The sequence below is a fragment of the Molossus molossus genome, unplaced genomic scaffold (assembly GCF_014108415.1).
Source record: "Molossus molossus isolate mMolMol1 unplaced genomic scaffold, mMolMol1.p scaffold_m16_p_22, whole genome shotgun sequence".
NCBI lineage: Eukaryota > Metazoa > Chordata > Mammalia > Chiroptera > Molossidae > Molossus > Molossus molossus.
In genome coordinates, this window is record NW_023425358.1 from 37,591,241 (window position 1) to 37,614,096 (window position 22,856).

Consider the following 22,856-nt stretch of genomic DNA (forward strand, 5'->3'; position numbering starts at 1 on the left):
GCACAGGGCCTGGCGTGGAACTTGCCACCCTGCCCGGCCCCACCGTAGATACATCCCCGTGTTCAGTCTCCTAACGGTTTTACCGTCTGTTTATAACAAATCAACTGGAAAGTGAAACCCACGTTAAATGAGCGTCCACGTTAGCCCGGCCAGCAGCACAGCGCCGTCCGCAGTAGGCGCCGGAGCTGGTCCTGCCTTGAGTGGGTGTCGAGTGGTTGGAAACGGAATCGCCAGGTGCTTGTGTCAAGATCCAGACGGAATCCGTCTGAAGGTAACCTGGGGAGACGGCCACCCCCGAGTGCACTGAGCGCTGTCCCCTCTGTTCCCTTCCAAGAAGAGAAGATGACGGGGCGAGCCCGTGCAAGAGCGAGGGGAAGGGCTCGCGGTCAGGAGACCGTGCCACACGTGGGCGCTGCTGCGGTGAGTGCCCACCATTTCCCTCCTGACGCTGCCGGGCCCAGCCTGTTGTCCCCCACCCGCTGAGGCTGGCCTGTCGGCGGGTCTGAAAGGTGTCTGATGGAGGGGCGGGCACCAGGAGGAAGACCGGGCTCCGTCTCGACTTCCTCAGAGCAGCGTCTTTACGATGACGTTTGATAACTAGATCAGATCGGTTTGAGTCGAGACCAGTTACTTCGTGTCCTACCAGGGACGTCTGGACACGAGGAGGACGCTCCTCTCTTTGCTCCTCACTGCAGGGCCAGCAGCCTCGGCCTCTGCAGCCGCTGTCCGAGGGGGACCTAGCCGGCCGCGGGCGACAGCGAGGACCAGTAGGAGCAGCAGCCAAGTCACAAGGTGAAGAAGTCACAAGGTGAAGGGAGAGTGTGAGTGTGTGTGTGGGTGTGCTGTGTGGGGGGGTGTGAGTGGTGTGTGTGTGTGTGTGTGGTGTGTGCGCTGTGTGTGTGGTGTGTGTGGTGTGTGTGTGGTGTGTGTGCGCGCATGCTGTATGGTGTGTGCGGTGTGTGTGGTGTGTGCACGCATGCTGTGTGGTGTGTGCAGTGTGTGTGGTGTGTGCACGCGTGCTGTGTGGTGTGTGCGGTGTGTGTGGTGTGTGCACGCGTGCTGTGTGGGGTGTGTGCGGTGTGTGTGGTGTGTGTTAGTAGTGTGAGCGGTGTGTGTGGTGTGTGGGTGTGAGTGGTGTGTGGTGTGTGAGTGGAGGGGTGTGTGTATGTGAGCGGTGTGTGTATGTGAGTGCTGTGTGTGCGTGTGTTCTCACGTACCCGTGTGCTGGGCTGTGGGCGGGGCAGCAGGGAGCGGGCTCAGAGCACGGGGCCTGGAGGGAAGCCTGTGCTGACTCCCGCCGAAGGCGCACGCCCGCTCCCTACCCGCGGACACTCCGCTCCTCTGAGAGGCAGCAGCTGCCCACACGGTGGGGCTCTGGGGCACCGCAGGCCAGGCCCGTGAGCACCTGCTCCTGTGGGGACCACGAGAGCACCGTCCCGAGAGCTGTCCAGTAGCTGCGCAGCCTCTAGTGTGTCCTGGGGAGACACAGCGAGCACGTCTGTCGAGGCGTGACGGGGCTGCGTGAAGGGCTCGCGTCGCGGGCGCGAGTGCCCTTGGTTCTCTGATACCTCCTGCTGCCCGGAGGGGTCGGCAAGGTGCCCGCCGCCTGCTGCGGAGCCTGCTGCCTGTGGGCGGACAGCAGACCGACACCCACCCTGCGGACGTGTCGCGGCAGACCGCCTTGTATTTGTATGCAGATACTTCAACCAGGTTTTTGCGTCCAGAGCTGGTTTTTAAGAAAGACAAAGTCATGTTTTTCGGGGAGAAGCTCAGACCCAGCCTTGCTGCCCGCTGCTGCCAGGGGGGACTCGCACGCCCGGCCTGTTGACGCAGTTCTTGCCGGGGCCACGGACGCTGGGGACAGGGTCCTTGGCTGCGGAGTTGATGCGAGGGACCGATGGGGACGGCTGACCCGGCAGCACGGCCTAGCGGCTCCTGCGCAGGTCCGAGGGGACGGGGCGGTTACGCTCTCCGCACGCCGTGAAGCCTGCGTGCTGGGTCGTCCGGGGAGAGCGTGAAGCGCCCGTGGAAACGCCGCCGTGATCCGGAGCCACCCCCGCCGCGTGGGCTCGTCCGTGCTCCCGGTCACTCAGGTGTCAGTTTTCTTTCTTTTTTTAAGAACTCCAGATTTCTGCAGGATTTCAGGAGTTGTCATTAGCAGAGAGAGGGGGTCGTCGCCGAGATTTCCACGACCTCGGGGTGAACACGAGGCAGAACATCGACCATGTGAAAGAGTCGAAGACAGGTGGGTCAGCTCGCAGGCGGTCGCGGGAGCCGACTGCGCGTGCTCGAGCCGCGTGTGCACCCGGAGATGCAAGGCAGGCGCGGGTCCCCGGGGGGCTGCCTCCAGCTGGGCCGAGTCGTGTGAAGTCTCAGAGGTCATCCTGCCTCTGCACACCTTTGCCACGGGTGCGGCTGGTCCAGCTGAAGGTCAGCCTGAGGAGGATTTGTTTCTAAGGGGCTGTCGGGGGTGGGCAGATGGCATGGCGCCCCAGCCGGGCGTGGGCGAGGGTTCCTGTGGCCTGCTCTGCCCTCGGCTCCCAGAGCCGGCCCGCGTGGTGCCCGGACGGACAGACGCAGTGCCCGCTGCAGACCGCCTTGTTGTGCAGGCTCCTCCGGCATCATCGTGAGGCTGAGCACCAACCACTTCCGGCTGACCTCGCGCCCCCAGTGGGCCTTGTACCAGTACCACGTGGACTACAGCCCGCTGATGGAGGCTCGCCGGCTGCGCTCCGCCCTGCTCTTCCAGCACGAAGACCTGATCGGAAGGTGTCACGCCTTCGACGGAACCATCTTATTTCTCCCTAAACGGCTGCAGCACAAGGTGGTTCCACACGTCGGGATGGGGAGGGGAGGGGAGGGCAGGGGTTCCCAGCCCACAGTACGCTGCCAGTGTCGGGGCCCCCAAAGGACCCAGTGCGGCCTGTCTGCCACCCTGCTGCGTGTCCCTCGCGCCCGCCAGGGGCCGGCTTGTCCCCGGACGGCAGACAGCGCTCTCCTCGGAGACGCCGGCTCGTCGTCAGAACCTGCTGTGCTGGCCGCTGGGGTCCCCAGCTGCGTCCGGGGTCAGGGCTCCTCTCGCAGGTTCACAGCTCGCTCCCCGCCACCCGCACCAGGTCACGGAAGTGTTCAGCCAGACCCGGAACGGAGAGCACGTGAAGATCACCATCACCCTGACCAACGAGCTGCCCCCGACGTCGCCCACCTGCCTGCAGTTCTACAACATCATCTTCCGGAGGTGCGTGGGCGAGTCCTCCTCACGCGCGAGCTGGGCACTCAGACTGGCACCGCTGAGGTGTGGCACCCCGACCGAGACGCAGGTGGGCTCGAGCAGGCCGCTCCGCCCGACGGCCCCGTCTGCGGACACTGCAGTTTGTGCTGAGGACCCCTTCTCAGCTCAGCCCCGACTGCTCCTCCGCACGACGGGGACGCCCCGGAGGCGGGCCGGTGGGCTCGGGTGGATGCTTCTTCCTGGGGACACTGCACCTCTGTGGCCCGCCTCCAGCCCAGGTCCCAGACCCCAGACCGAGCTGGGACGACCGCAAAGCTCCCCCTGGGTCGGGAGGAGGCTGCAGTCTGCCTGTGAACAGTGAGACCTGACGGTGGTTGGACTTAAACTGACCCCTTCAAGTGGGTTCTGCCATAGCTTTGGTGGGTACTTGTTCTGGGTTAACGAACGAGGAGACTCTCTCTAAGTGAGGGGTTGGCAGACGTCCCCTGTGAAGGGGTGCGTGGTGTCATCTCAGCCACGGAGCCCACGGCAGTGCGAGCCCACGGCCGGGCTCAGCACAGCTTCCCCGATGCGCACCGACGCTGGGATCTCACGTAATCCGTGCGCCTTTCCGCGTCTCCGTCCCTCGCCAGGTGAAAGAGCCATCTCAGCCGCACGAGGGCCGGCGGGCAGGCTGGCTCTGGGCCGACCGGGGCCTCGGCCTCCAGCCCAGCCACTCCACGTGCCGCCGCGGTCACGGCGCTGGAGGGGGTCGCGGCGCTCACTCCTATCCTGACCTCTCCCTTCCTAGGCTTTTGAAGATCATGAATTTGCAGCAAATTGGACGGAATTACTACAACCCGAGCGACCCGATTGATATTCCCAACCACAGGTGTGTGTGAAGGTGGGACGGGGGGGGGGGGGCTCCGCTCGCGTGCGGCCCGTGGTGCCAGCCAGGAAGGGCGCATGCCGCTCGGCTCAAAGAACACCGGAGACACCCCAGAGCACGGGCTTTTGCAGGTCACGGGAGGTCAGCCACGGGTCACGGGGAGGCACACAGCAGTCCCCCCCCAGGTGCACCCGCTCCCGGGGATGAAGTCCCTCAGCTGACGGCACTTCGGAAGCTGGTGTGCGGGAGGCGCCCGGGTGCTCTGGGTCATTACAACCTCAGACGCGCTCGGTTAGGTTGCCAACTTGTTCGAGCCTTGGGCCAGGGCACGGGGCACTTTAATGGAGCCGCCGTGCTCAGTTGAAATGATTTCCACGCTTCCTGTGAGAGAGCAGCGGAAGACCTCGCGAGGACGGGTCTCCTATGGGAACGTGGAAACCCAGGCGTGCGCGCCTCGCCGTGGGGCTGCGCAGACAGGGTGCTGTGTCGCAGGTTGGTGATCTGGCCCGGCTTCACGACCTCCATCCTGCAGTACGAGAACAACATCATGCTGTGCACCGACGTCAGCCACAAGGTGCTGCGCAGCGAGACGGTGCTGGACTTCATGCTGGGCCTGTACCAGCAGACGGAGGAGCATCGCTTCCAGGAGCAGGTCTCCAAGGAGCTCGTGGGCCTCATCGTGCTCACCAAGTAGGCTGCTGGCCCACGCGTGTGGGGGGGTGCTGCTCCCTCCTGAGGGGCAGAGGCTGGAGGGTCCTGCTCCCTCCTGAGGGGCAGAGGCTGGGGGGGTCCTGCTCCCTCCTGAGGGGCAGAGGCGGGGGGGGGGTCTGCTCCCTCCTGAGGGGCAGAGGCTGGGGGGGTCCTGCTCCCTCCTGAGGGGCAGAGGCTGGGGGGGGGGGTCTGCTCCCTCCTGAGGGGCAGAGGCTGGGGGGGTCTGCTCCCTCCTGAGGGGCAGAGGCTGGGGGGGTCTGCTCCCTCCTGAGGGGCAGAGGCTGGGGGGGGGGTCTGCTCCCTCCTGAGGGGCAGAGGCTGGGGGGTCCTGCTCCCTCCTGAGGGGCAGAGGCTGGGGGGGTCCTGCTCCCTCCTGAGGGGCAGAGGCTGGGGGGGGTCTGCTCCCTCCTGAGGGGCAGAGGCTGGGGGGGGTCCTGCTCCCTCCTGAGGGGCAGAGGCTGGGGGGGGTCTGCTCCCTCCTGAGGGGCAGAGGCTGGGGGGCATGCTCCTCTGCAGAGGGCAGACTTCAGGGGCTTTGACCCCTTTCTGTCCTAACCTTACTGCCTCATAGTAACTCGTCCCTTCCCCATCCATCCACCCACCAGCATCCTCTAAGAAGTCCTCTCCCCTTTTTCCTTCCGTGACGGGCACGTCACTGCGCGACCTGTAACCTTAGCGTTGATCTGACCTGCGAACCAAGTGCTAGTAAAGGTCCCTGTGGCACAGGTACAACAACAAGACGTACCGAGTGGACGACATCGACTGGGACCAGAACCCGAACAGCACCTTCAAGAAGGCCGATGGCTCTGAAGTCAGCTTCTTGGAGTACTACCGGAAGGTAGGGCTGGCATCGGCTCGCCCACGTGAAGGGTGCGGACCTTCCCCCAGGGCCTGCAGCCGGTCCCAGCTGGGCCCGTCCGCCCCGTCGGGGTGTGTCCTGCCGGCTCCCTTTGAGTAGAACAAACGACGGCATTTGAACCTGAGTGTGTGGGGACAGGTGGGCAGGTCGCAGGGCGGACCCTGCGGGTGAGCTGCTGACCACCGTCCCTTATTCTGTCAGTGCTTAACTGGGGACAGGGACGGGGGACCCCTGAGCACCCCGCGTCCACCGTGCCCCATCCGCACGTGCCTGCTCCTGACCGCCCCGTGCCTGCGGACAGTCAGGCGGGTGCCGGCTGACCTCCCAGCACGGTGCTCCCGAGACGGCTGCAGCCACTGGCTCAGTGGTCACTCGCTCGGAGAAAACACCAGGGGCCAAGAGAGCGTGGAAACAGTGCCTGAGGGGACAAGGACATGTTCACACGGGGCTGGAACTAGCGCGCGGTCTTCAGAGGGGAGCGCTCCAGCCTGCCCACGGCTAAGCTCGGTGCCTCAGGACCTGGGGACTCGCATCTCTGTGCGACCCGTGGTGACCTGCTGCCCCAGGGCTCAGCAGGGCCGGCTCGGGGGGTACCCCGCCCTGGCCGGGGGGCCAGGGCCTGTGGGGGGCGCCTGGAGCAGCGGGTCCCACGGCCTCCCTGCCCCCACCCGGGGTCGCCGTGGTCACCGCCTCTTGCTCTCCTTTGCTCTGAAGCAGTCAGCTTTCTCAGTCACTGGCCCTTCCCTTGGCCACTCATCTGGTCTCTTCGTGGTCACTTCTGCCTCCCGATCCACTTGTGGGCGTGTCTTTCCCCGAAGGAGTCCGGTGGCTTCCCACGGCTCTAGCGCCTTGGTGCACGGGCTTCATCGGCGAGCCCGAGGGGACCCCGCCTGCCTGCTGCCCCCCGTCACGCCGTCCCATCTGCCCGGGCCTCTGCCCACTGGCCTCGGGCTCCCAGCTCGGTCCTTTCTGAGGGGCACATCTCGCCCCAGGTGTCTTTAGTGGCTGCGATCAATCGAAGCGGCGTGGGGTTGGAGTGTCTGAGAGAACCGCGTCAGCCCTTCCCGGGGACACGTGGCGACTGGGAGGCGCTCGGCGGGGGCTCGGGGGGAGACGGCCAGTCGTGCTGACGCGGAACGTCACAGTGACAGAAAGAGGGCCAGGCGGGCTCAGCCAGCAGACTGCACGGGCCTGAGGAGACGGAAGGGGTCCCACAGCCCTGCACCAGGACCTGGGTGGGAGAAGGAAGTGGGAACAGATCTGAAGTCACCCAAGTGTGCGGTCCCAGATAACTGTGCGGAAGGAGGGTCGATGCACGTGTTCTACGTGAGGTTTTCTTGTCTGAAATACAATTAACTTCTCTGGATGGTTGGCAGAGTTCAGTGCCGGACGAAGCCAAGACCCGGCTGGAATCCGCAGCCTCCGTCCACGCAGCTGCGTGGCCGGGACCTTGTGGGGCAGGAGCGAGGGATGGGCGGTTCCGCGCCGTCTGTTCAGAGACTACGACCAGTGAAATGTGTGTTTAGTGGAGACTGATGCTCTTAATAAAGGGAGCTAAGTCCAGCTGGTGCGGCTTAGTGGACTGAGCATGTCCCATGGACCGAGAGGTCCCAGTCGATTCCCGGTCAGGGCACACGCCCGGGCTGTGGGCTCCATCCCCAGTGGGGGGCGTGCAGGAGGTGGCCGATGGGTGTTTCTCTGTCACATCGATGTCTCTCTCTCTCTTCCTCCCTCCCTCTCTAAAAAGTCCATAAAAACATTTAAAAATGAATAAAGGGAGCTGAGTTAACCAGACAGTACAATGCTGGGAGGGGACCTACCGCCAGTGACCCAGAGAAGACCTGTCAGCCTCAGGCCGGAGCCTGTGGCGGCTCTAGACTCGCTGAGCTGAGCCAGAGATCCGCTCGCTCGTGCGCACGCTCGCCTGAGCCGACCTGTTCTCAGGTGCAGACTCACCCAGGGCTGCACCTGGGGGCTCCCGGGCGGGCTGGACCTCAGTTCCCAGGTGTTGGTGTGTGTGAAACTTCGGGAACAGCCCGCGGCCGCGGATCTCTGCCCTCCCCCACTCGTCCTCTGCGCGGGGAGGTGTGTGTTTTAACGCTCTATCCTTACAAACTGCGCTTTCCCAGGCAGTGTGCTCGAGGGTAGACCGTCTCGGGGCGTCTCGGGCAGCTGGGCGTCTCGGGCAGCTGGGCACGCGTCTCCTCGCAGAGCGGAGGGGAGTGAGACACGTTCTCTGTCAGCCTGTGAGCTGACGTTTGCCCTGATTTGTCTGCTTGTTGCCAAGTGAGACTTTCAGAAGCTGCTTGTTTCTAAACCAAGAAATCAAGTCACAGTGTAGCCCCCTCCTGACCTCAACCACCAGGGTTTGTAGGAAAGAGCCGCTGGGGGAGCATCGGAGGCACAGCCTGGCTGAGCAGGGTTAACAGTGTGTTGTAATTTCTTTTTAAATCCTCACCCGAGGATACTTTTTCATTTATCTTCAGATAGAGTGGGAGGGAGAGAGAGAAACATCGATGTGAGAGAGACACACCCACTGATTGCCTCCCACACGACCCTGACCAGGGCCAGGGCCAAACTGCAACCGAGGTACGTGCCCTTGGCCAGAATCGAACCCGGGACCGTGTGGTCCAAGGGCGACGCTCTAACTGCTGGGCCAAACCGGCCAGAACTAAAAACGCATTTTTAAAACTTGACTTGGAAACTGCTGTCTTGCTGTGGGTTTATTCTTCAGTTAACACCTGCCTTTGTCGGGCACCGTGTCGCTGGAGGCATCTCCTGTGAACAGTGACCCTCTCTCTCCTCGAGCAGCAATACAACCAGGAGATCACAGACTTGAAACAGCCGGTGCTGGTCAGTCAGCCCAAGAGGAGGCGGGGCCCGGGCGGCATCCTGCCAGGCCCGGCCATGCTCATCCCTGAGCTCTGCTACCTCACAGGTACGCGCCCGCTCGCTGCCCGCCCGGAGCCCGGGAGCCGAGCCCCTGAAACACCCTCCTCACCACCTCCGCTCCCGACAGCGAGATGCGAGTCCCGTTCCTTCAACGTGCCCCTGTCGTGTTTTGTTCGAAGGTCTGACGGATAAAATGCGCAACGATTTCACCGTGATGAAGGACTTGGCTGTGCACACGAGACTCACCCCGGAGCAGAGACAGCGCGAGGTGGGGCGGCTCATCGACTACATCCACAGGTGATGCCGCCGCGCCGCCTGCTGCCCGCCTCTGCCCCCCACCCTCGTGCCACAGTGCCAGGCGGGCTCCCCCTGTGCTCAGTGGGCTGATGGCCCAACTCGGGACCTTTCCAGTCCGTCGGGAGCCAAGTTCCTTGGGCAGTGTTTCCTCCATGTGCCCTCAGGGTGGGTCTGCTCTGAGGAAGGTGTCGGGGCCTCAGCCCTGTGAGTGGGGGGCTGGAGGAGGAACATGGACTGGAGAGCACACGGGGTGCCCTGCGTCTCCGCAGGGTCTGGTCAGATGCACAGGGAGGGGCGGGCGGGGGTCCCTGCGCAGGCCGCTTGGCTGTGCTCCCTGACGCCTGGCGCCGCGTCACGTGCACTCGACAGAGACGACAACGTTCAGAGGGAGCTTCGAGACTGGGGCCTGAGCTTCGACTCCAACCTGCTGTCCTTCTCGGGGAGGGTCCTGCAGGCCGAGAAGATCCACCAAGGCGGGAAGACAGTAAGGCCCTGGCCCCCTGGCATCGCCGAGGTCTGGCGGGGCATTGGCGCAGCACGGCAGGCGGGAGCGCGCAGGGACGGCGGCACAGCCGTCCCCCCCCAGCCCCGGCGCGGCCCTCGGGCACCACTACGGGCTCCTTCGCCTTTGTGAGGAGCCCGAGGCCCCTGCGCTGTGGGCGAGGCCTGCGGGTCTGCCCTGAAGGGCGTCACAGGGCACCCCAGACGCCTGGGCCCCTCCCGCGGGGACCAGACCCGTCCCACCTGGGCTGGGGAGGGCGGGCCGAGTGCAGCCTCCCTCCACCCCGGCCACAGCCAGCCACTGTGTAGTCTGTACCGGCCGGTGCCCGCGGCCAGAGCGCACTGCCCGCCTCTGCCACCTCGGTCAGGTGCGCGCCCTGCACAGCCACCGTGTCCTCTGCCCGAGGTTAGGAGAGACCGTGACAGAGCAGCTCAGACAGGGGAGCACCTGGGGCCACTGTCCTTCAGGGACACGATGTCCCCGAGAGCTCCTGCCGTCTGCGCCACGTGGGAAGGGGTCAGGTCAGCGTGGCCCTGGGTGTGGCTGTGGCTTTGTGGCTGGCCCTGGCCCACGAGGACGCGCGGTGTCTCTGCCCTCTCCCCTAGTTCGAGTACAACCCCCAGTTCGCAGACTGGTCCAAGGAAACGAGGGGTGCGCCCCTGATCAGCGTCAAGCCCCTCGATAACTGGCTGCTGATCTACACGCGAAGGAACTACGAAGCGGCCAACTCGCTGGTGCAGAACCTGTTCAAGGTGACGCCGGCCATGGGCATCCAGATGAAGAAGGCGATCATGTGAGCGGGAGCCGGGTTAGGAGAAGGTGTGGGGCCTGAGGTGGACGGACGTGCTGTGAACCGTCAGGCGACGAGCTCAGCGTGAGGACTGCCCACGGTGCCTGTCCCGGGCATGTGGGCGCGGGCGTGCGGGGCCGACGGCGGGGCCTGCGGGCACTGAGGGCCCAGCACTGCGGTGCCCGGCGCGGGTCCACCGCTTGCTCAGTGTCGGCGCGCTCCGCCCTAGGATCGAAGTGGACGACCGGACGGAGGCCTACCTGAGGGTCCTGCAGCAGAAGGTGACATCGGACACCCAGATCGTGAGTAGCTCGCCGGCCCGCGCGGTCGTCCGGCAGCACCTGTCCTGGGAGGGGCACGTGGCATCTCAGAGCCTGAGCTCATTTCCCGAACGTGGTCATTCGGTCTCTGGCCTGGCCACACTGCGTTCCACCTGCAGACAGCGCCGCGTGGGTGCTGGCTGTGCCGTGTGCAGCGGGGGGCGGGGGCGGACCCATAGAGCCGCGCACCTATCTGGACTTGGAGCCTCTCTGGTCCTCTGGAAGGGGAGGGTCAGCCCACGCTCAGCGCTGGGGGTTCTGTGCGGGGCGCGTCGGGCGAGGGCACAGGGCGCCGCGCGCAGCATAGGCCTGGTGCTCCAAGCCAGGAGGTGCATCGGTCCATCGACTGTCCCTTTCTTGAGCCCTCCGTCCCCGAGGCAGGTCGCTGTCATGTTGTCTGGGGCCACGGAGACTCGGGGTGGAGAGGGTTTGCTGGGCCTGTGGAAAGGGGAGATGAGCCTCTGAGCACGTACGTTGGAGAATCCCTGTGGCTTAAAGCTGGGGTCAGCTCCAGACATACACTCGGAGCCCCAGGGTCTAGGCAGGGGCGGTGGAGGGTTATCCTCCTGCTTTACCAAGACGTAGTTGGCGTGTAACATGGTTCAGGTTTAGAGGGCGCAATGTACACACTGCGGAGGTCACCCAGCGGGTGAGCCACACCTCCGCCAGCCCTCAGAACCCACCTCGTGTGCTGAGCGCGGCAGCTTCGGGCACCCAGTGTGGCCACTGGTCGCCGCGCTGTGACGCCCCAGCACCGACTGGGCTGTAAGTGGGTGTTGGCGCCCGTGGACCAGCACCCCCGTGTCAGGAGGGGTGGTGTTTTGACCATTTCATTGTTTCCAGATTGTCTGTGGAGACTCGCTAGTGCGGTCAGGTTCTCAAGCCAGAGGTTTAAAAAGTTAAGAACCATGATCCTAGGGGTACCCTACAGGGATTGTGCGTAAACAAAAAGCATTTTGGAAACCCTCCTGTCGGTCCCACGAGTTACCTGTTCTGCCCCGTTTGCTTCCTCCCGGGCACTCCTAGCTGGTGATCGACCATGTTTAGCTGGGCCACGTATGATGCATCCACTGCGGGTCGTTTGCCTGAGACATTGATCAGCGTCCGTCACTCAGTCAGATGCAGTGGACAGTGTCTGTCACGTTCACAGTCTGACGCAGTGGACCGTCTCGGTGTCGCACTCACAGCCGGACGCAGTGGACCGTCTCGGTGTCACACAGTCGGACGCAGTGGGCCGTCTGTCGCACTCAGTCGGACGCAGTGGACAGTCTCCGTGTCACACTCACAAGTGGGCAGAGCTGAGCAGGACATGGGACCGTCGTCCCTGCCCTGGGGGTGGTTTCCTGTTGTCTTCCCTGAACGCCATCCTCAGTTCGATTCCCTGTGATGTGGGTGTGTCTGTTTCCAGGTGGTTTGTCTGTTGTCGAGCAATCGGAAAGACAAATACGACGCTATTAAGAAGTACCTGTGCACAGACTGCCCCACGCCCAGCCAGTGCGTGGTGGCCCGCACCTTGGGCAAGCAGCAGACGGTCATGGCCATCGCCACGAAGATCGCCCTGCAGATGAACTGCAAGATGGGCGGCGAGCTGTGGCGGGTGGACATGCCGGTGAGCCTCCTCCACGCGTGGCGGAGCCCTGCTGCAGGGACGGGCTTCCTGGCGCTCTGCGCCCTGAGCGGCCGTGTTTGTGTCCCAGCTGAAGCTCGTGATGATCGTGGGCATCGACTGCTACCACGACACCACGGCCGGACGGAGGTCGATCGCGGGCTTTGTGGCGAGCATCAACGAGGGGATGACGCGGTGAGTGGGGTCCCCCAGCGCCCGCGTGCAGGGCTGTGGCCCAGGGCTCTGAGGCTCCTGCTGCATTTCCACCCGGTCCCCTGACTGTGGAGCCAGCTGCAGAGGTCGGGAAGGACAGTTATCAGCTGCCCTGTCACCGTCCACTGTCCCCACGGGCCCTCGGCCTGTGCAGTCGCCCTCCTTCAGCTCCCCTGCCTGCCCTGCGTGTCTGTGGGAGGCACGTGGCACCCCTGTGGCCCCTCTGACACGCCTGTTTGTCACCGACCTCTGACCCATAATTCGTGTTCACATGACTTCGTGCTGGAAGGCCCACTTCGGCGTCACGGTCACTCATGGTTGGACAGCGTGGAAGTGTCTGCAGTGCCCTCGTTGGCACTGAGGGAGCTGCGGGGAGCAGAGCAGGGGCGGGGCGCGAACAGCCCGGCCTCTGGGGGCCACGCTGGGGCCCTGGGAGAGCATCTGCGCGGGGGGTTCCACAGGACTCGCCGTGACCTCCGCCCGGCCTCCGCCTGGGCCCCTCTCGGTGCTGCTGTCTCGGGAGGGGTCAGTCTGGAGGGTGTGGGGGGTTGCTTCCTCGCTATCCTGTCTGAGGTGCGCGCGTGTTCGGAGGTGGCAGCAGACGTCCTTGCGGAGGGAGCGGAGGTCACGCGAGGCTGGAACAGCGGGGACACAGCCAGGCGAGCAGCGGCCGCGTGCTGACCTGGCCGTCTCTCTCCGAACAGCTGGTTCTCACGCTGTGTGTTTCAAGACCGAGGCCAGGAGCTGGTGGATGGGCTCAAAGTGTGTCTGCAAGGTGAGTCGGCCTGCGGCTGTGAGACCCCAGGCCCCCGAGGCCCAGCCCCACGCAGGCCAGGGTGGGGGAGCCGCGTGCGTGCGGACTCAGCGGGGTGTGTTACAGCCGCGCTGCGGGCCTGGAACACGTGCAACGAGTACATGCCCAGCCGCATCATCGTGTACCGCGACGGCGTGGGCGACGGCCAGCTGAAGACGCTGGTCAGCTACGAGGTGCCGCAGTTCCTGGACTGCCTCAAGTCGGTGGGCAGGGGCTACAAGTAAGCACGCTGCCGCCGGTCAGGCACCGTCCCTCCTGGGCCTGCGCCCGGGAGCGCCCGGAGGCGGGGGATGGGTGTGCAGACGAGGGTCCTGCGCCGGTCTCCTCCGCCAGCCGCCTCACCCGGAGCCGTGGAGCGCGGGTCGGGACTCCCGTCCCCCTGCAGCCTCCCGAGTGGCTGCAGCGAGGACCCCCTGCGGCAGGCCTGCCTGGTGTCCGCGGCCGGTGGCCGGCTGCATTCAGCGCCGCTGGAGGGCGCTCCTTCCGTTGCTGCCCCCTTCGGACAAAGGTTGCTTGACACCCACGGTTGTCCTCGGGACCGGGGTGTGTCCCTGCCCGGAGGTCAGTGACTCAGACCTGTCACAGATGAGCTGATCCCAGACGTCTGACGGGACGAGCCAGACGTCAGCCGAGCACACTCGTGACTCGTCTGCGGCCACATTTGCTGAGCTGCTGCTTGTGACGTCACAGGACTGAACCCACGTCCCCTTTGGTCCTGAGACCCTGGCTGCTGGCAGCTGAGGGCGGCGGGCAGAGTGGCATTTCTAGGTGCCCTGTGCACACTGACGTGGCGCCAGCCCCTGCCCCCCGGGGGCTCTGCGGGTCTGCGGGTCCTTGTCCCGGCAGCACCTGGGGCAGCCCTCCCGGTGCCCTCGGGAGGACCTCTGCTTCCCGGGGCGGGGGAGAGTGCCTGTGCCCGAGGGAATGAGCGGGGGACCGGAGGCGTCCCCAGAGCGTCGCCAGGCACTTGTCGCACACACTAGCGTGACTCCGGGCTTCCCGTGGGCTCACCCCCATCCCGAGGTGACGTGTGGGTGGGGGTGGGGCGCTTCCAGCAGATCCGAGATGAGCCTGGGAGGCGGGCAGCAAAGGCGGCGGGAGCTCCTCGGGCGGCCACCTGCAGGGAGGCCCTTGGGGGACCAGTGGGCTCCAGACGCAGGGCCGGAAGTTCACCAGGGACGCAGTCAGTCGAGGCACAGGAGCCCCCAGAAGAGCTGACACGGGCAGAGAGGACAGACGTGAACCCTGTAGTGTGACGGGTGGGGGTGCGGGCGGCTGAGCCACGCGGGACAGGCCGAGGCCGGCGTCGCGAACCAGGCACTGAGAAGGAGGAGTTGGAGTTGGCGACCGCGCGGCAGCCCCGGGACCTGAGAGTCGGCACCTCTGTGCCGCAGGGAGGGAGGTGCTGCTCATAGCGCGCGGGTGGGGGCGGGGTCCGCGGGCTGGCCTTGGGCGTGGACGAGACCTGGCTGCTGTCTTCTCCCCCAGTTCTCTGCTGGTCCTTCACGTCGGGGTCTCCCTGCACAGCGTGGCTAGCGCACGGGCCCGGGGCGAGTGTCCCTGAGCTGGGTGTGGGGGCCCCGGGAAGGGGACACTACCTGTCACCTTGTTCCCCTCTCAGCCCCAGGCTGACGGTGATCGTGGTGAAGAAACGGGTGAATGCCAGGTTTTTCGCTCAGTCTGGAGGACGACTTCAGAACCCCCTTCCCGGGACGGTCATCGACGTGGAGGTGACCCGGCCGGAGTGGTGAGCGCCCCTGCGGTCAGGCGAGGACTGTTTCCGGTTGTCTCTCTGCGTGTGCTGGCCCCTGTTCCTGGTCAGCTTGAACACGTGGCCTCTGTCCTGGGCTGCAGCTGTGCCGGACACTGAGGCCTCCCCCGCTGGCTGGCGCCGAGATGACCGCACAGCCCTGGCCGTGGCGGGCGGCACTCTGCCCACAGCGAGGCCCTGTGTGGTGGCCGGGGCACCGCAGAGCAAGGAGGGTGCAGGTTCAGCAGGAAGCGGGGGAAGCTCTCCTTGCCGGAGCCGTAAAACAGCGTGGCTGCTGCGACTCAGATGCTGGCGCGGCCGGGGCGCTGAGGGGCCGGCCCGGGGCGAGGCTGCGGTTCCCGCGCCCCTGTGGTCTTTCTGTTCTTGGGGGAAGTCGTTTCCAAAACCTTCCTGCTCCTGAACAGGCAGAACCTGGCGGTTGGTTCCGCTCTCCAGGCCCGTCTGTGGCTCTTGGGGGGTCGCAGAGGGGCTTCCCGCCTGCCAGGCCACGTGCCGTGTCCCTGCACTGCCGTCGGTGCGTGCGGACGGGAGCCTCGGTGTGCTTTCTGTGTTCACACCGCGTGCGGACGGGAGCCTCAGTGTGGTTTCTGTGTTCACAGCGCGTGCGGACCGGGAGCCTCGGTGTGCTTTCTGTGTTCACAGCGCGTGCGGACGGGAGCCTCGGTGTGGTTTCTGTGTTCACACCGCGTGCGGACGGGAGCCTCGGTGTGGTTTCTGTGTTCACAGCGCGTGCGGACGGGAGCCTCGGTGTGGTTTCTGTGTTCACACCGCGTGCGGACGGGAGCCTCGGTGTGGTTTCTGTGTTCACAGCGCGTGCGGACGGGAGCCTCGGTGTGGTTTCTGTGTTCACAGCGCGTGCGGACGGGAGCCTCGGTGTGCTTTCTGTGTTCACAGCGCGTGCGGACGGGAGCCTCGGTGTGCTTTCTGTGTTCACAGCGCGTGCGGACGGGAGCCTCGGTGTGCTTTCTGTGTTCACAGCGCGTGCGGACGGGAGCCTCGGTGTGGTTTCTGTGTTCACAGCGCGTGCGGACGGGAGCCTCGGTGTGGTTTCTGTGTTCACACCGCGTGCGGACGGGAGCCTCGGTGTGGTTTCTGTGTTCACAGCGCGTGCGGACGGGAGCCTCGGTGTGGTTTCTGTGTTCACAGCGCGTGCGGACGGGAGCCTCGGTGTGCTTTCTGTGTTCACAGCGCGTGCGGACCGGGAGCCTCGGTGTGCTTTCTGTGTTCACAGCGCGTGCGGACCGGGAGCCTCGGTGTGGTTTCTGTGTTCACAGCGCGTGCGGACGGGAGCCTCGGTGTGGTTTCTGTGTTCACACCGCGTGCGGACGGGAGCCTCGGTGTGGTTTCTGTGTTCACAGCGCGTGCGGACGGGAGCCTCGGTGTGCTTTCTGTGTTCACAGCGCGTGCGGACCGGGAGCCTCGGTGTGGTTTCTGTGTTCACAGCGCGTGCGGACGGGAGCCTCGGTGTGCTTTCTGTGTTCACAGCGCGTGCTCTGCTCGACCGGCTCCCTGCGATCCGCTCTGACCCCGAGCAGTGGGGCAGCGGGGGCAGGTTCTGTGGGAAGGGGAGTCTGGGCGACAGCTTAGCCTGGGCACCCCTCCCCACTGCCCTCCTCCCCACTGGCCCCCCACTGCCCCCCCGCCATCCCCACTGCCCCCCCTGCTGTCCCCACTGCCCCCCCCGCTCCCACTGCCCCCCGCCATCCCCACTGCCCCCCGCCCCCACTGCCCACCCCCACCCCCGTGCTGTGGACGTGGAGGCGTGGACCCCGGTGCACCCAGCAAACATCTGCGGAGCCCAGGGCACCCTGACCTGCTCCTCCACCTCTGTTCACACAGTGACACCTCAGCACCTTTCACACTGCTGGGCGATGGCTCACCTTGTGCTGGACTTGAGGGGAGCCCTGTGTCTCAGGGACCAGGCTCCATCGGTGTCTGAGGTCTTTCCGCTGCAGGAAAGGCGACCCTCTTAGCCCAGCCTCCGGAGGGGCTCACGCCCGTGGTGTGTGCTCGCAGGTACGACTTCTTCATCGTGAGCCAGGCCGTGCGCAGCGGCAGCGTGTCCCCCACCCACTACAACGTCATCTACGACAGCAGCGGCCTGAAGCCCGACCACATCCAGCGGCTGACCTACAAGCTGTGCCACATCTACTACAACTGGCCGGTGGGTCTGCGGGGCGGCCGGCCGGGGCTGCAGGCGCCCGAGCGGGGCTGACCGCCAGTGACCGGCTGTTTCCTTCGCTGCAGGGCGTCATCCGCGTGCCCGCTCCTTGCCAGTACGCGCACAAGCTGGCTTTCCTGGTGGGCCAGAGCATCCACCGCGAGCCCAGCCTGTCCCTGTCCAGCCGCCTCTACTACCTCTAGTGCCGGCCGGTCTCGTCTCCAAGCTCGTTGTCTAACTGCTCTTTGTGGCTGAAACACGGGAAGGGCATTAGGAGGTCTGGAGTCTTCATTTTAACATTCTTATTCACCGACTTATTTTATAGGTAAAAGTCAAATTTTTTTTTTTTTAATCCTCACCCGAAGACATGTTTTTATTGATATTTTTTTTGAGAGAGAAGGGAAGGGGGAGAGAGAAAGAGAAAGAGGGAAACATCGATTGGTTGCTTCCTGTACGCGCCCTGACAGGGGATCGAACCTGAAACCTGGGCATGTGCCCTGACCGGGAATCAGACCCGCCACCTTTCGGTGTACGAGACGACGTTCCAGCCCACTGAGCCACACTGGCCAGAGTAGATTTTATATTTTAATCGTTTGCCTCTCAAATACACTGTGAAGATTTTTGTTTGTTTTGAAAAAACGCGGCTAGGGTACCTTGTATCGTAAACAGACTCGGACTGTCTGAAAGTACTTCCGGGAGGGAGAGTCTGCCTGTGACCTGCACTGACCTTGTCTTTGGGATATTATCTGAACGTCAAGGAGAAAGGGCGGGAGAGGGAAGCCCCCTGCCGTGGTAAGGTGGCTCGTATTTGGGTGTCTCTTACCCATTTTTAAAGGTAGAGGCTGCCGTTAAAACCCTGTCCAGGCACAGGGAGGCTGGAGGAACAGGGTGGTTTCGTTGGGGGGCTTTGTGCTATGGGGTTAGAAAGATAGTTGTGCCCTAGCCGGTTTGGCTCAGTGGTTGGAGCGCTGGCCTGCAGACCAGAGTCCCGGGTTCGGTTCCCGCTAGGGGCACATACCAAAAAAAAAAAAAAAGTTGGGAAGTTTTACATTTCTGTCCAAGGAAAAATTTAAGAGTCTTCAACGGAAGAGGCCAGTAGTGTGTGTTCATGTTCCTAGTTGTTCTGTTGTAGCTGAGGCATCATTCTGTTGTTACACAATAAACTGAAGTGATTGTTCCCGCAGTGGGGTCGCCATGTGGTTTCATTTTCCCGGAAAGCGCGCGTCATCCTCGGGCTGCTGGGGCTGGGGCGTCCCTTTCCAGGGCCGACCCCTCCCGCCGCACCCTCGGTGTGAGCTGGATGCCCAGGGAGAGGCGAGAGCCACCCGCCTGTGGGAGCTGTCGGGGTGTCATCAGGGGCAGGCTGGGCACCGGGGGTCTGCGAGGTGAACAGGGCACGCTGGCCACTGGAGCGACGCTCGCTGGGGTGACCGTCTCAGTCACCATGCCTTTCGGGTTTAGCCTCGTTGACCTTACAGATGGACCACTTCAAGCTTTCTCTTCGTTCTCCGAGCGAATGACTGTTGTTCACATTGTTCTAGTGTTAGTCCAGGGTTCCTGACCTGTTTGATTCCTAAAAACTGGACAGAAATGGGGTGGTGACGTTTCAGAAGGACCGCCACCCAGACGGGGCTCCGGGGAGATGGTGTGGGGGCAGGGCCCTTCGGGCATCGGTTTGTTTTCAATCCGCACCCAAGGGCATGTTTTGTTGATTTTTATTTTATGTTTTTTAGAGGATGGGAGAAAGAAACTCATCTGTGCAAGAGAAACATTGTTGCCTCCCACTCTCGCCCTAACTGGGGATTGAACCCACACCCAGCACGTGTCCTGACCAGAAATCAAACCCGCCACCTTTTGGTGTGCAGAGAGGTGCCAACCAGCCAGGGCTGGTCTTTTCTTTATGGACCTTTCAGCCCTCGAAGTCTCAGCAGGCGGCACTGGCCCTCCGAGCTGAAGGCTGTCACGTCTCGGACCCGTGACAGATGGGAAAGGTGACTCTGGGGAAGGTGCCGCAGTCAGGGACCCTCCCGCTACACCGTCAGGACCGCTCAGGACGGAGGCGCTCAGATCAGTGTGAGCCAGAGGTGCACCGCCCAGCGGGCTGCCCTGGGCCCTGGCCCAGCCCTGGGGCCCCTGCCCCTGCCGGAGTCTGTGAACAACCCTGATTGGCTGGTACCGGCTCTGATTGCGGGCTCCTGCAGACCCAACTCCGAGCCAGGGCCCGCTATCCCGACCTGGGCAGTGACACCCAGCTGTCTCTCCGGGCTCCACTTCCTGCTGCTTTGGCTTTAAAAAAATTTTTGTTAATTCTCACCCGAGGATATTTTTCCCTTGATTTTTAGAGTGGGAGGGAGGGAGGGAGACACATCGATCAGTTGCCTCCCTGACTCGGGCTGGGGATCGAACCTGCAACCCGTCAGTGCACAGGCTGACACTCTAACCACTGAGCCACCGGCCGGGGCCATCCATAGTTCTGAAACTGGAATTTTTAAAAAAATGTAAACACTCCATTTAACCCAGCATTTCAGCTTTTCTGTTTTTTGTTTTCACATCAGAGCTCCAGAGTTGATGCCCTCTGCACCCTGTGCCCTGTGCCCACCACCTCCCCACCCACCCCCAGCCACAGCACCCGACTGCGTGGACGGCGACCCTGCCCATCCCAGTGCAGGGCCGTGCCCTGCTCCCTCCGCCCTCGTCCGCGCCCTGGACGCAGCCCTGGACGCAGCGTGACGGTGATGCCCGGATGCGGCTGCAGTAATGCCTCTGGGTCACACGTCCACCTGCCTGCAGCACGTGGGCATTACCTCTCCCAGGACACACCCCCTGTGGGAGGGGCCTCTCCCGGGACACGCCCCTGTGGGGAGGGGCCTCTCCCGGGACACGCCCCTGTGGGGAGGGGGCCGGACCGAAGGCTGGAGGAGAGCCTGCGCCTGCGCCTGCGCATGAGCCCGCCACGCTGTGGCCAGCAGGTGCTCTGACTCTGCCGCGGAGGCCGGAGCCCGCCAGCTGTGAGCGGGAGTGTTTCTCATGCAGGGCATGCTGGCTCAGGGCTGGTGGCCTGTTTTTGTCACTGACTGGGTTGTCCCCAGAGCAAGTGTGACTGCGTTTTGGGAATGAGCCCGAAGCACAGGTCAGACGGTTTCAGAACAGGCGCCCAGGAGAGGGAGGGTGGCCGCGCATCCTGTTCGTGGTGGAGACTCAGCTGCGCTGCATGGTCGCGTGTTCAAAACAGAACAGAATAGGTGCGTCGTAGAAAATAAGTTTATTTCCAGAAAATATCTGACACCATACACATGCACAGTCACAGAGTCATGTCCTTTTAATAAATCTGCCTTGAGGTCACATGGCAATGGTCAGCACAGCGCTGGAGACAGTGGGGAGCCCTGTCCACGTACACCTCCACGGGTACAGAAGGAGTGGGGAGCCCCGTCCACGTACACCTCCACGGGTACAGAAGGAGTGGGGAGCCCCGTCCACGTACACCTTCACGGGTACAGAAGGAGTGGGGAGCCCCATCCACGTACACCTCCACAGGTACAGGAGTGGGGAGCCCCGTCCACGTACACCTCCACGGGTACAGAAGGAGTGGGGAGCCCCGTCCATGTACACCTCCACGGGTACAGAAGGAGTGGGGAGCCCCGTCCACGTACACCTTCACGGGTACAGAAGGAGTGGGGAGCCCCATCCACGTACACCTCCACAGGTACAGGAGTGGGGAGCCCCGTCCACGTACACCTCCACGGGTACAGAAGGAGTGGGGAGCCCCGTCCATGTACACCTCCACGGGTACAGAAGGAGTGGGGAGCCCCGTCCATGTACACCTCCACGGGTACAGGAGGAGTGGGCAGCCCTGTCATTTACACCTCCATGAGCACACAAGAAAGGCAGCCTGAAAGTCTGCATAAAGAGTAAAAACACTTCACAGTGGACAAGAATTACAGAGCAGTGACCATTGGACGCGCCCCCGCGAGTGCCAGTGGGGAGGGCGGGGCATCTGGACCGACAGTGGGCTGTGCCGTGGCCTGTGTGGGGCGGGGATGGCTTTTTGTGTGCTGTTGCTGCTCGTGTCTGTGGCATTTTGGGGAAGAACGAAGGAGCAGAAGGGGGTGTGCCCCAGAAGGACGGGGTTGGGGGGGAGGTCTGCTTCCTGGCAGGTGGCCACACAGCAACTCTGCCTCCTGCTTTGGGGGTTGAACGAGGAAACGTTCCTGCCGATCGCTCTGAAAGGTGCAACACCAGGGTCTGGGAAGGGACGGCCCGGCCGAGGCCGACAGCCTGCCTGTGTGCAGGGTGGAGCGCACTGGACACCACACGGACGAGTGGACAGCGGAGCTTTATTGGAAAGTACAGACCACGTGCCGCAGTAAGGCAGAACAAGGCGACTCCACGAGGGTCTCGAGACCAGAGTGAGGGGGCGGGGATGCAGTGGGGGTGGGCACTCTGGGGGGGCCACATGTGCTCGGAGACTGGGGTCCCCGGGGAGCTGCCCAGCCCTGGCCCTCCCGGCGGGGCCCTCCCCTGGGGCCTGGGCAGTGAGAGCCGCCCGGACGAGCCGGGCGCAGGTGCCAGTTCCGCGCCGCAGGTGCTCGGTGGCGCCGCGGCGGCTCCGCGGTCAGGGCGGGCGGTCCTGGGGGCCCGGTGCGCAGCGGGAGCTGCCGGCTGGAGGCCTCGCAGCGCCGCCTCACTTGACGGCGCCCAGCTTTTTCAGCAGCCTCTTGCCTTTGAAAAGCAGCCCCTTTTTCTTTTTCGAGGACATTTCCCCGCCTCTCCCAGGACTCCCAGTACCCACAGATGACGCAGGTGACCCCGAATGGAGATGGGCTGTGGGGGATGGCGCGCTCCTTGCTGTACCTGACCCCTCAGGAGGAACCTAGTAGGTACAGTGTGACAGTTGGTTGAGTGTCAGCGCCAACACACCAAGCCACGCGGCCGCGTCGCACGCCCGGCCCCCGCACAGGGAGAGGGGAGGGTGATCTTGGTTCTTTCAAGGGTTCAAGTGCGTGGGCAGCACGCCCCGCCCCCCACCCCGGGCCACGGGGCAGCTGGGAGTCCCGCTTTGCCCTCAGACCAGAAGCGGGGGTGGGGCGGGCGCTACTCCACACGGACAGTAACACTGGCCGAGGGCCCGTCAGTAATGGCGGACGTTCTGAAAGGGGTTTTGTTGCCTTTGAAAGCCACCTGGGTGTAGGAACCCTGGTGTGGTCGAGTGCGTTCCTGGGTTAGAAACATTGGAGATGGCACACCGGTTGAAAGAAAAAACAAAAACAAAAAACTGAAATGAACCTTAATTGCAATCAAAGGAAGCCTCGAGGCCCTTAGTGAGTGCGGGGCTAGCGCGTAACCCACGGGAGGCGTCGCGCGCACGCGGTCAGGTCCCAGCGTCTCCACGACCACGTGGGAGCGGCTGAGCTCACGTGGGGCCTGCCGCCTCCGAGACGTGGGCCCGCTCCCCTGCCTGACCTCGCCAGAGCAGGCGCCTCCTGGCGGGGGTGCAGGGCTCCGCAGGCGAAGGGCGCCAGCCAAGGGGCTTCAAGCTTGCTTGGATTTAAAATCAAGGTCTAACTAATGGAAACACCTCAAGCACCCCAAAGTCACCTGAAGATACCATGGCCTCCACTAAGGCAGCACTGGAGCTGCGTCCCGGGGGACTTAGTATTGCATTGGTAGGCCACCAGCCCGCCTGCCCCGCGTCTCCGCCGGGGAGGCTGAGCGCACTGGGTGGAGGTCTGGGGACTGGCGGGGACACGCGGTCCGCGGGCCAGCTCGGGCAGCGGGAGCGGACCGAGGGCCCTGCTCCCTGCCGGCCGCCTGATCTCCCCG

At 63.9% G+C, this 22,856-nt stretch overlaps 2 protein-coding genes across 4 annotated transcripts in view; one reads left to right on the forward strand and one right to left on the reverse strand.

Moving 5' to 3' along the window:
* The first annotated feature begins 342 nt into the window (after positions 1-342).
* PIWIL1 (piwi like RNA-mediated gene silencing 1) lies at positions 343-17,239 on the forward strand. Its single transcript, XM_036276970.1, has 20 exons — positions 343-420; positions 696-792; positions 2,120-2,245; positions 2,610-2,824; positions 3,117-3,238; positions 4,023-4,103; positions 4,593-4,790; positions 5,538-5,649; positions 8,482-8,608; positions 8,742-8,859; positions 9,229-9,343; positions 9,967-10,154; positions 10,381-10,453; positions 11,880-12,080; positions 12,169-12,272; positions 12,995-13,065; positions 13,171-13,324; positions 14,726-14,851; positions 16,892-17,039; positions 17,123-17,239. Exons 1-20 carry the CDS (start codon positions 343-345, stop codon positions 17,237-17,239), a joined length of 2,571 nt encoding a protein of 856 aa, XP_036132863.1.
* A 4,444-nt stretch (positions 17,240-21,683) lies between these two features.
* Positions 21,684-22,856, reverse strand: part of RIMBP2 (RIMS binding protein 2) — a 44,353-nt gene continuing 43,180 nt past the window's right edge. For 2 of the 3 annotated variants that reach the window (XM_036276710.1, XM_036276711.1), the window contains one exon: positions 21,684-21,906. In XM_036276710.1, coding sequence (XP_036132603.1) covers positions 21,718-21,906 — 189 coding nt within the window. In that variant the 3' untranslated portion in view covers positions 21,684-21,717. The remainder of the gene's footprint in view (positions 21,907-22,856) is intronic. The other variant, XM_036276709.1, reaches the window with a different exon arrangement.

Bases quoted from the DNA above. Each gene is read 5' to 3' on its own strand.
- PIWIL1 (XM_036276970.1), top strand. From the start codon at position 343: ATGACGGGGCGAGCCCGTGCAAGAGCGAGGGGAAGGGCTCGCGGTCAG. The intron at 793-2,119 runs GTGAAGAAGTCA...TCTTTTTTTAAG, and splicing joins AGCAGCAGCCAAGTCACAAG to AACTCCAGATTTCTGCAGGA. The intron at 9,344-9,966 runs GTAAGGCCCTGG...CCTCTCCCCTAG, and splicing joins TCCACCAAGGCGGGAAGACA to TTCGAGTACAACCCCCAGTT.